The sequence below is a fragment of the Indicator indicator genome, chromosome 10 (assembly GCF_027791375.1).
Source record: "Indicator indicator isolate 239-I01 chromosome 10, UM_Iind_1.1, whole genome shotgun sequence".
NCBI classification, from domain to species: Eukaryota; Metazoa; Chordata; class Aves; order Piciformes; family Indicatoridae; genus Indicator; species Indicator indicator.
Window position 1 is genome coordinate 753,347 of NC_072019.1, and position 12,011 is coordinate 765,357.

The window sequence follows — 12,011 nt, forward strand, 5'->3', positions numbered from 1 at the left end:
ATGCGTCACACTCTGAATGCAAGCTCTGGGATGGGACAGCCTCCCTGGAGTGCCTCCAGAGCAGCACACAGCCATTGTTCCTGCCCCGCAGAACACGCTGCAGCGCCCTGCAGGACACCAAGGAGCAGCAGACAAGCTTCAGTTAAGCTTCTGCTCACCACTGCAGCTCTTAACAGCTTTTGATCTGTACAGGTAAACCACAACAGGCAATTCTGATTGACTCCCATTGCCATGCTGTTCCCACATGTGAAGCTCACAGCATGTGTACTCTCCCCTTTTTTCCTCTGTCCCAGTCTCCAGGGGCTCCAGCTTCTGAAAGAAGACAGAAGGAAACAGGAAAGGGCAGCTCATTCTCAGAAAGGGACAGCTTCTCAACTTCTGCATTTAGCCTCTTCTGGAAAACTCTCAGACCTCATCCTGCTACAAGGTCTCCTATGGGTATTCCCCATTCACTGGTCTAGGAACGATTAGTCTCTCGAGATCCTCAGAGGGTATCTGCTGCAGTCTTAGAAGCAGTCCTGCAGTCTCAGATCTTGCCTTCAGCCCCAAAAGTCCTCTTAAATCAGAGTTAAAATTGATCTAGCTGGATAGAAGGGTAGGTTAAAAATCTGGCAAGGGGCTTGGAGTTACTGGGAGTTCAATGTGGGCAGAAGTCCCTTACTGCCATGGTGTTGCTGCTTTGAGTTCAGCATGCTTTGAGGCCCTTTTGTGCACACACCATGCAATATAAAAAGTCTACACAAACTTCTGCACACAGTGAGATTTAAAAAAAAAAAAAAAAAAAGCAGCCCTGCTCAGTGAAGCAGCACAGAAGCACACAGCTTTGGGCATGAAAGGATGTCCTGGAGGAAGCTGCCCTTTTGGCATCAGCCAGCTTCAGCAGTCTCCACTTCTGACAGCACAGCAAACAACCCACGGTTGCCACTGTACTTTTGGGCTTTCTTTTCCTTTTTTTTTTTTTTTTTTAAACCATCAGCACCTGACAAAAGACACTACAGTTAAAGCAGTACTTTGGTTTAGAGGGAGGTACAGATAACCCTTTTGGGCACACAATGTGCAACAGTCCTAAGGTCAGAAAATACAACCTTAAAAACCTACACGGCATGAGAAGCAGCAAGGCCCAGTTTCCTCCACAAACCTTGGGGCACCCCTGCTCCAGTCCCTTCCTTCTCACTTCTGCTTCTCTCCCTGGCACAGTCTTGCTTCTGCTCCCTGTTACTGGGGCACAGGGGAGGGAAGTCAGGAGAGGTCACAACTGTCAAACATGGGGAAAATAGTTAAAAAAAAAATACTCTCCACTGCAGGGCCTGACCCCATGCCAAGCACAGAGGGACTGCCCAATCCTGCACCCACCAGCAGCAGGGCAGAGCGCAGAGGGACTGCCCAATCCTGCACCCACCAGCAGCAGGGCAGAGCACAGAGGGACTGCCCAATCCTGCACCCACCAGCAGCAGGGCAGAGCACAGAGGGACTGCCCAATCCTGCACCCACCAGCAGCAGGGCAGAGCACAGATGGACTGCCCAATCCTGCACCCACCAGCAGCAGGGCAGCCACCTTCACAACACACCAGGTAGAACTGCCAAAAATCTCTGCTCTGCCTGTCCTTGAAGCAGCTCCAGTCCCCCACAGCTTCCCAGCCTGCTGCAACTGCAGGAACACTGTGAGTTAGCAGTACTATTCCCCAGACTCTTCCTATTTCTACCTTCCCAGTCATCCAGCAGCAGGGAGATGAGAAAGGGTTTTCCTGTGATGTTCACAATTAGCATTAAGCAACAGGCAACTGTTATCCTACTTCTCTGCTGGGTACGAGGATGCAAGAAGGCTCTTTCATGCTTAACATCAGTGTGCAAAAACCTGCCTGGAGATACTTAGAGTGTGTGGAGGGGAAAACTTCCTCAACAACATCAAAAACCCACCTCAATGCAACACAAAGCCAAACCCCATACTGAAACTGTCTTTTGTCAAAGCAGGACCCAGAAAGCTTAAACTGACAGGTCTCCTTCACACTGCTACTGCGAATATGGTTGGATTACTTGGAAGAAGGTCTGTATCATCACCCCTCCAGTCACTGAATGGCTGTAGAAAGTCTCTCAGACAAAGAAAAAAAAAAAATCTGACCTTGCAAGCAGCAAACACAGGAATGTGTAATTTTCTAAATATAAAAATCAAGGTCAAAGAAGGTCACAACTCTATCAAACAGTGCCACAAAACGACAGCCGTGGGCCAGCAGCGTCATCAGGGGAACAGAGCTACTTAAAGGGCACTCACAAGAGCAATCTGATAAAGGTCCAACTCCAATTTCCTTCCAGGGTCACAATGGTGGTTCCCATAGCAGAAGCCAGGGGCACCACAATGAAATTTTCTCAGCAGAAAACCTGCATTCTTTTTGAGGGGAGTAGATGCTACAGGACTTTCTGACCAAGCAAGCTGGTTCAGCCCTAAGCTGTCACTCGCTGCTTGGCCAGATGTCCAGGCTACGTATTCTGCTTATCAGTGCTTACATTGCTCCTCTTACCCATCACCTATGATTGTCTCTGATGCAGGTTCTCCCTTCAGCTGCTTGCTTGCTGCTTACAGACAGCACACTGACCACACTCCAGAGTAAATAACTTGGCCAAGAGGAGGTACAGAAAGAGGAAGAGAACCTATTAGAACAACTTATTGCCCAGTAGAGGAAGTACTGCAGAAAACGTGAAAACAAAACAAAAAAAAAAGTGGAAGGGGTGGAGATGTAGCTAATCAGTGAGAGATCCTGCAGAGCTAGAAACCAAGACACTTGCTTCAGTAACTTAGTTCAGTTTCCTGAACAAAACATTTCTACTCTTGCAGACACCAAAAAGTCACAAAGTCATTTAGGTTGCTACACCAGACAAAGTTCCCCTATTCAGAGTTCCTCATGGTGCAGGAAAGGAGAAAAAAAAAAGTTAAAACCAAAACAGGATGCTAAGAATCAGCTTGCTAAAGGTAAAGTCTCCACTATTGAGGGTTTGGGTTTTTCTTTTGCTATTTTGTCCTCCCTTTCTGCAAAAAAGGGACTTCTTTAGCCACAACCAGGAAACAGAGAAGTACTAATCTCTGCACAAAGGCCTCTATCAGCCTTCACAATTACTTCAACACCTGCAAAGGCACCTAACTATTAATTGAAGGAGAGGCTGGCTTAAGACCTTCAAGAAGTCTCTGCACAAAAAGGAAAAAAGCAATATTACAACTATACATAACTCTGTGTGCTGAAAGAAAAAAAAAGGTGTTAAGAGTGATCAAAGCTGCGACCGTGATAAAGGGAAATGTGTCAAGATCTGGACTGTACCACAAATACTGAACAAAAGTTAAGGAGAAGAAACAACTAAACTTATTTTATTTTACTTTACAGTCTAAGACATGGTTAAGAGAAACATGGAAGTTGAAGAAAGCATCCTTAGAGAGGTGCAAGTGGCACCACTATCAATACCATTCTTGTTCATTACCCTCATCATGACCTACATACTTTGGCTCCAGACTAATGTGCTTAAGCACATGTCACAAAGACCTACTAATGTCACAAAATTTCTTGTTTCAGTCCTAAAACCCAAGTGAAAGCAGGAATAGTTCCAACTTTCTTTTCAGAAGGGTTGTTAGCTTCTGTTGGCAGCAACATAAAGCCATGGAAAGGAAAAGCCTAGGAAGCAGAAATAGTTAAAATGGTGAAAAACACACCACAGGGAACAGCAGGTTACGATTGGCCTTTCTGTGGCCTTTCTGCACATCAGGTATTGATTTGAAATTGAGAAGAACCTGAAATTAAATTATTATTTCCTCTTTGAGTGACACAGGTGCCATTTCAGTGTATCGCATTTTATGTCCACACTGCAGACTCCACCAAAGCCCCTGCTGATCAGCTTCCCATACAGCAGCCAAGTGAAAGCACCACTGAAGGTGGGTGTCAACACTCAGCAAAATCTATGATGCCATAAAGACAAATCAAGTGTTTGTTGAGGTCCTTTTGTTCATTTGCCTTTGCAGATCTCATCTATTTCTCACTCCCCAGCATGTGGAAGGGAACTGGCACATATCAGAGCACAAGATACTTCTGGAAAACCTCATGAAAATCTTCCAATTGGGGGCTGAAGCTCTACAAAGTGAGGCAAGCTGTAAGATGGAGAGCAAGTTCCAACTTCACTTGTGGGTCTGGAAGCAAAGTACAGCCTTTGCTTCCATAATCACTTGGGCCTCGCTTCCTAACCTAGTGCAAAGAAAAATCTGACAGGATTCAAACCCCAAATCTGAAGAATTCCAGATGGTTTACATCACAAAAAGCTAGCATGCAAGATCTAACACATTATCGAGAAACATCAGCTGTGGCGGAATCGTTACGCTGAATGCAGGTAAGAGAGAGCAGTGAAGGGAAAAAGGCCCTGGGGGTCCTAGTGGTTGACCATGAGCCAGCAATGTGCTCTGGTGGCCAAGAAGGCCAATGGCATCCTGGGGTGGATTAGAAGGGCTGTGGCCAGTAGGTTGAGAGAGGTTCTCCTCCCCCTCTACTCTGCTCTGGTGAAGCCACATCTGGAATATTGTGTCCAGTTCCAGGCTCCTCAGTTCAAGAAGGACCTCAGGGAACTGCTTGAGAGAGTCCAGCACAGAGGCATAAAAATTATGAAGGGTGTGGAACATCTTCCTTATGAGGAGAGACTGAGGCTCTGTAGCTTGGAGAGGAGAAGCCTGAGAGGTGACCTCATTGCTGTTGATAAAGAAGTGCAGGGTGAGTGCCCAGAGGCTGGAGCCAGGCTCTGCTGGGTGATGCCCAATGACAGCACAAGGGGCAGTGGTGGAAGATGAGGCATAGGAAGTCCCATGGAAACAGGAGGCAAGATTTTTCCCTGTGAGCATGACAGAACACTGGAACAGGCTGCCCAGGGGGGTTGTGGAGTCTCCCTCTCTGGAGATATTCAAAACCCACCTGGACATGTACCTGTGTGATCTGCTCTGGGTGATCCTGCTCTGGCAGGGGGGTTGGACTGGATGAGCTTTTGAGGTCCCTTCCAGCCCCTAACATTCTATGATTCTGTGAAGAAAATCTTAACAATTCATATTTCCTTTCTGCCTGAGACCATGAACAAAGGAAAACTGGTAACCACATTTGTGAGAAAAATGAAACCAACTTACTTGCAATAGCCTGTACCATTTTGATATGGAATGCACCTCCCCTCATTAACACATGGCTTGGAATCATCCATACACTGCAAAGCTGAAAGAAAAGAAACCAACACTCATATCAGTAGCTGTACATGTCAAGTCAAATCTTCATTAGCATATTCTGGGGAATGAAAATCTTATAGTAAAAAATTTTTGTATGACTGGAACAAAGACGCTATCACATAGCTTAATCTCTGGCAGCATCAAAACAACCAGACTGAAAGAAGCACCAACTACAGATCTGTTCATTAGGCAACTAAATGCTTCTAGAACTTCTTTTAGGTAGGTTTTCAAAGCAAAGCAGACAGTAATTTTAGCAAACTACAAAGATATTCATGTCAGCACTTGCATATTTGGGGTTAAAGTGCAACCAATTACTACTTTCTGATGAAAATTCAGTACTGAAAGTCTCTGAAATAGGAGGCAACTACTCCTAAGCCTTCTTTCACAATACTCAATTTCTTTCCTTCTGTTTTAGTACCTGTAGGGATAGTTGGCACTGAAATAGGGGCCTCTCCATTTCATAAGTTCCCCTGCTTGTACTTTTCTAGCAATCCACTAAGGTGTTGTGGCACTCTGATTTCAGTCAGAGTTTAGGGTGCAGAAGTCTCCCAGTAAGTGAAAACATCAGAAATGTTAAAAACCTTCAGCAAAGAACCTGGTATTTTTAAGGAGCAGATACTCTGTAGCCCAAACCTGGCATTTTCAGTACTGTTTTCAAAAAGGTGTAACACAGTTTGGGGCTGGTCAATTTTTATCCAAGCCTACTGGAATCTCTAGTGAGGGACATGGGGACAGAAACAGGTCAGCTCCAGCTCTGGCAAGCAGCCATCTCCACATGGGGACCTGAAGCAGCAGGCTGTGGCTATTTCAGAAGTGACCAGAAAGGTGAGAACTATGGAAGCCCTGCAGGAGCAAAGGGCACTTGAGAACCACAACCATTTTTTGCCAGTCCAGCTAGACCACAGCCTGCCATTTGAATAGCACCACATCAGTTGGCAAAGGCACCTATCCCAAACTTCACCACATACCAAGAAATCACAAGTTCTTCCCAGCCTCCAGTTCTGTCTCCAGTGCCCCCAAACACAAAACATTTCCATGCCTTTACATACCCTATTTCACCTGAGAAAGCATTTCACCCATTATGAAGGCACCTAGAGGCCTCAATCATACAATCATAGACTTGTCAGGGCTGGAAGGGACCTCAAGGATCAGCCAGTTCCAACCTCCTTGCCAGGGGCAGGGACACCTCACAGGTGTCCTACATCAGGTTGCTCAGAACCACATCTAGCCTGGCCTTAAAAGCCTCCAGGGATGAGGCTGCCACCACCTCCCTGGACAGCCTGGGTAACATCCAACCACCTCAGCTGGCCACTTGTGTTCCAGCTGCTGCGGGGCAGATTGCCGTTTCTCTTTTTTGGAGGAGAGTGTTCCTTTCCTCAAGGGGTATTAATTTTTCAATACAAATTCAGCAAGGGCCATCAGGGAAAAGTGGTCTGGAACCATCACCACCAGCAGCAAAGTTTATACACTGGTGACTAAGGAATGGGGCTCAGAAGAGTTAACGCACCAGTCCCACTGCAGCTCTCCCTGCAATCGGCCCAAATTCAGGCCAAAAATCAGACAACTTGGAACAGACTGCAGTCGCTGCTATCCAGGGCTGGGAGCGTTATTTCCCAATAACCCTGGAGCACGTAAGCAGGTCACACACTATGAGGTACTACAGGAACTGCAAGTATGAAATGCTCCTACAGAGAGCACAGCTGAATTCAGCCCAGTTGCCCGGGAACACGCGCAGTGTTTCCCACCAGACGAGTATGCCTGTTCCTGTCAACTTGGTTTCTGAAAAAGGGGCACTTGGATGGTGCTGCTTCTGTAGAGCTCTCAGGAAATGAACGAAATTCCACTCTGAGCCCCTTTCAGATAACCCCTGAGGTCAGGGTTACTAAGCGACGGAAATATTAGCACGGATTTTTGCATGGCATTCCCCCCCACAGCGGCCAAAAACACTTACGCTGATTTGCACCTGTCTGACAATTTTTACCCCATTTAACAGCAACATCCACCAGGCTTTGACTCCAAGCCTCATCTGCTTCTGTCTAACAGGACAGCAGATTGTTTTCGTGGCAAAAGATTAGCTCCAGTTAGCACAGCTCCGTTACGCTGTCTTCGTGAGAAACTGCAGCAGGACTTGGAATGAGCTCCACTTCCCTTCCCACCTCTGCGGCTGCAGGGGAAGGGGGGAAGGTTGAAACGAGCCCCACCACATTTCAGAGAGCTGGGAGGGGAAGCAGGCTGGGCATTCTCACCTCACTACCTTGAATTCTCATTCCTTTCACGCCAACCAAGCCAGTGAAGCAAATACTCCGAGGATTACTCCTTTTGTGCCCATGCTTTCAAACACAACTTTGTAATCTCTCCGAGTTCCCCGCGTCCCCAGTGAAAACTGAGCAGCCAGTTGATTTTGTAACCCACATGGTAAAAGCTTAACTAGCACTTGGCCAAAACCACCTCCCCAGCACAACTGTGGGGAGGGGAACACGCCAGGGACAGCTTTTGGGGTCGCAGTATGGCTCTGAATCATCGATTCCTGTTGAGCTGGCTAGGCCAGATGCAGACACAGCAGAGAGGCTTTAGCAAACTAATGATTAATTTTCTCCTGGATTTTGACTAATTATTCCTGCCTTGAACTGCTCTTTAGCAGGTCATTAAACTACTGCTAGTCCTTAGAATTCTTTCAGAGAGAAAAACAGTGAATGGGGTAATGCAGGCAGCTAAACACATATTTGGTTTTAATATAGTAATTTAGAAGAGAAAGAAGTTAGGGAATCAGAAGCCAAAAGACTCTTCAGTGCTTTTTCAGCTTAAAGCTAAAATAAGCTGAACAGAAATAAATTGAAATGCAACTAAAGCTTAAGTGAATGTAAATGTAACCATAGCCTGTATTAAAATTAGTATTAAAACGTAACATGACCACTTCTATTTAAAAAAGAAATCACAAGGGAAATCAGAGACTACAGTTCTCACAGTAAAATTACCATTCCTGTGCACAAAGCACTGTCTCTTCCTGTATTTCATGATGTCTCCCACAATTTCACAACCCATACAAAACCCAAGGCATTTCAACAGGACTTACTCCAAAAGCTGCTACTCTGCCATGTTGCACTCAGGAGTTACACAGTATCAGAACCTTTATCTTCTGCCTCAGCCAGGGCAAGAAGTAGGTTTTGCTACATCCATTATGTTAACTGGAAACACTTCGGTGTGTCCAGCATGAGAAAAGACAGCCTGGTCTTGAAAAGACAGAGCCCCTTCCCTGGCAGCTGCATACAGACAACAGCAGCAAGCTGTCAAGGCTTTGAGTCTAACAGGCTGCTTTCAACAGTTTGCTGCCACGCTTAAAAACCCAGAAATGGAGAATTCTTTGTTGGTTTTTGGACTTGCTCTACCTTGCCAAAAATTAATAAGGCTATCACAAGCTGAGCTGGCCCAGACCAAGCACAAGCAGTCATGTTTCAAGTCCTGGCAGTCCTCGCTGTGCTATGGCAGCAGGTCCTGACCAAGATACCCCATGGCTTTTTAATGTACTGCGCTGCCTCAGGACTTACCAGCCCTTTGGGGCATATTACAGCAATACTGGGAAGGCACACCATGATTCAGACCAGCTTCTTGCCTAGTGTGCAGGCCACCACTTTGTGAAAGAAGTGCCCAATTTCTAGCATGCACTGTAACCTAGTTTGAAACACTTCTAGGATGAGGGCTCCAAGCGTGTATGGGATGAATCTTATTATCTACACCACCCACTCTAGAGTCCATACAAACCCTAGCACATGCCTGCACTTCGACATCAGGTTAGAATTTGGCTTTAAGTAGCCTACCAGGACTATTTTCCAAGGCCAGAGGGGAAAAAACCCAAACAGGTAGCCCCTGCTGTCAACCAAGCACAAGCAGAAAGCATTGCTCACAGCAGCACTACAGGAAGCTACATCCTCAGCCCCTGAATCCACCCAAGCTCACATACCACTGGAGTGCAGTTCTACCCAGATTTAATCTTCTGGGATAAAGAGACAGTTAAAGCAAATCTAGGGTGAAGAGAAAAGTGGTGTTTCTGCCTCGTTGGTCTTTAGGGTACCAAGATGACCTGGAAGTTCCCCATTTGGTTTCTATACTTCATCTGCCCGCTGTAAATTCAGCTAGAAAATTAAAAGAAATAGTTAAGGGTTAAGATCAGAAGCTGTAAGTGTCAGAGTTCAGCTTTTAAGAGAGAAGACTGCTGTTGGAAATCAGAGCCACAACCAGAGAGAAGCTGGAAGGGCTCTGCTGTAAGCACTACAAGGATAGTGATGCCAGTAAGCTCCTCACCCACAAGTTCAGAAAAGACAAGCAGAAATAAAAATGCAAAATACCAAAACAGTGCTGCGAGGAAGAGAGGTTATAAAGCTGATTTCCTGTAGCTTTATGGTTGATTATCCTGCCTCTAAGAAGGTACAGGCTCCCACCAAAGGTTTTATTTTAAGAAAGAGAGCAATATTCCATCAGAGAACACAGCTGAGCTGCTGGTACAGCTTTCCCCTTGGGAGGACACTATGTGGGTCTCTCTCCCCTTTCTGCCCATAAATTTTCCTTTAAGTTCACAGAAACTCAGTATCTTTTAAGAACCCAGACCTCTGTCATGTTTGATTGAAAACTTGTCCATAAGTTCAACAGCTCACTTGCGGGAGAGGCTGGAGAACAGAGAAGAAGCTACTTGAACATAGAGGAAAGGTCAAGCTAAACATATATTAAAGACTAGAAAGAAACCAGAAGGACAAAACAGGTTTCCCTAGCCTCTATGTAACCAGTGGATTTTCTGTCTCAACTGAATTCATGAGAAATAGTTTGTCATTTCAACTGTGTGAAAAGACAGAAGGACAAGAAAGAAGGAAAAAGGATTCTAAGCCCTCAAACAGCAGCAACAGGGGACACATGGGGAATGCCTATACAAGATCAATAGCACGGCCAGAACCACCAGCTATGCTACAAAGGCAAGAGTTCTCGGATTCCAAAGGATCAAAACCAGCTTCTGATTCCCTTCAGGAAAAATAGAGGAAGAAAACAGAAGCTGAGAGAAAACACTGAAACACAAAGTGCAGTTCTGGAAGATGATCAACAAGCCTTCAACGTGCAGAAAAGGGACGAAAATCGTTGCACAGCTGCAACTCACACCACACAAACAGCTGCTGAAAAAGCTGGTGAGGAATAAGCAGCACTGCACACACGGAGAGAATACCCCAAGATAACCAAATTTTGGAGGAAAACCACAAAGGAGTGATAACTAATTACGCTATTCACTAACCTCAACAGATTACACTTCCAGTGAGATTACATACCAGGGAAAGCCCACAAGTAAATAAAAGGAAGAAAAAAGCCACTTTCACATTTTCAGCTTTTTCTTTAGGACAGATTGCCCCATGGCAGCCATGTGGCTAGGGGAAGAAGCAAACTAGCAAAAATCCTCACTGTGAAAAACATGATAAAGCCTCACATTCAGCACAGGTTCAGAAAAGGGTAACATTTGGGGAGTTTAAAACAAGCTGACCAGTTTGCACACCACAGAGGGCAGCAGTTAAGGACAAAGCTTGTCTACAAGGTGTGGAAATAGTCTGTAAAATAAAAATGCTTTAATTGGATTATTAAGGTGTCTCCACTGTTTTTACACACAAAAGCCTGAAATCAGTTGGATAACACAAGACTCATCAACTGAGAAGCTAAGCAGAGCTCAGAGGAGTAGGAAGGCATTCAGCCAACCTTTGGAATGAGAAAATCCCAAGGTCTAAACCAGTTTCCTTCAACTAACTTCTCTAGACAAGTGGGAAAAACAAAAGAAAATGTAAAAAAGTGTGTTTCAGAAAAAGACAAGCCTGTACAAAGACATTTTGCTTTAGAAGTTCATCAGGTTGGGTTTTTTGGTGTTTTTTGTTTTCTGTTTTTTTTTTTTAATTTGAGAGTGCTAATAACAAATCTGACTATATTAAGCTCTCAGACAACAAAAAGGGAAAAAACCAAGCATGTCCTGTCATCACTTCTGCGCCCCAAACAGCTAGGAACTGGCCCAAACTACTAATTGTCTCTCCTAAGAACAAAGCTGGGAACTGCTGTGCAAATTTCACAGGTAGAGCTGAAGCCTTTCTTTCCTCAGGGACTTAGGCCTAAGGAGCTGCTGGTGGACTGTTACTTCTAGCAGATGCAGCTCCAGTTTGTGTGACACTGCTCCTGCTGAAACTCCCCCTGAAAACCTCAAGTTTAATATATACTGAATCAGGGACGAAGGCATCATAGTTTGAAAGTCTGCCAGCCACCATAGTCTCCATTCCCTTGCACAGCTACTGTTCCCTGCCTGCCCCTATTTGCAGTTTTCCTAACAAAGCCAAACGCTTTGAGATCCAGAATGGTAACATAAAGCAGTGTTTAAAGAAAAAAAAAAAAAAAGTTTTCAGAAAAAAAAAAAAAACAAAACACCAACGTAGGGAAGGCAATTAAAGAGCTGCAGAGGTGCTGGTGTTGCCATGGCGATCTGGCAGGCGGGAGGCATGCTCAGGTCTCCTGCAAAGCGTGCCGTCATCCTGCAGCACTAAATCTTCATTAACGTGAGGGCTAAGGCTGTTCTGCCTGTGCAGCAATGCCTGTACCGAGCGGCGCTTCCGCAGCGCTCCCGGATGATGTCAGAGAAAGGAGATGAAGGCTTGCTGCATGGAACAAACAGCAGGCGCCCCTGCCATTTGGAGACACAAAGCTCTTTTTTCATCCTCCCAGCAGTCTAAAAAAAGGACATGTGCCCTAGGAACAGACTATTTTCTAAACA

The 12,011-nt window shown here is 45.4% G+C and overlaps 1 protein-coding gene across 1 annotated transcript in view; it reads right to left on the minus strand.

Moving 5' to 3' along the window:
• Positions 1 to 12,011, minus strand: part of NOTCH2 (notch receptor 2) — a 103,876-nt gene that overhangs the window by 80,023 nt on the left and 11,842 nt on the right. Inside the window, exon 6 of the mRNA XM_054384186.1 lies at positions 5,141 to 5,222. Within this exon, the coding sequence (XP_054240161.1) occupies positions 5,141 to 5,222 (82 nt within the window). The remainder of the gene's footprint in view (positions 1 to 5,140; positions 5,223 to 12,011) is intronic.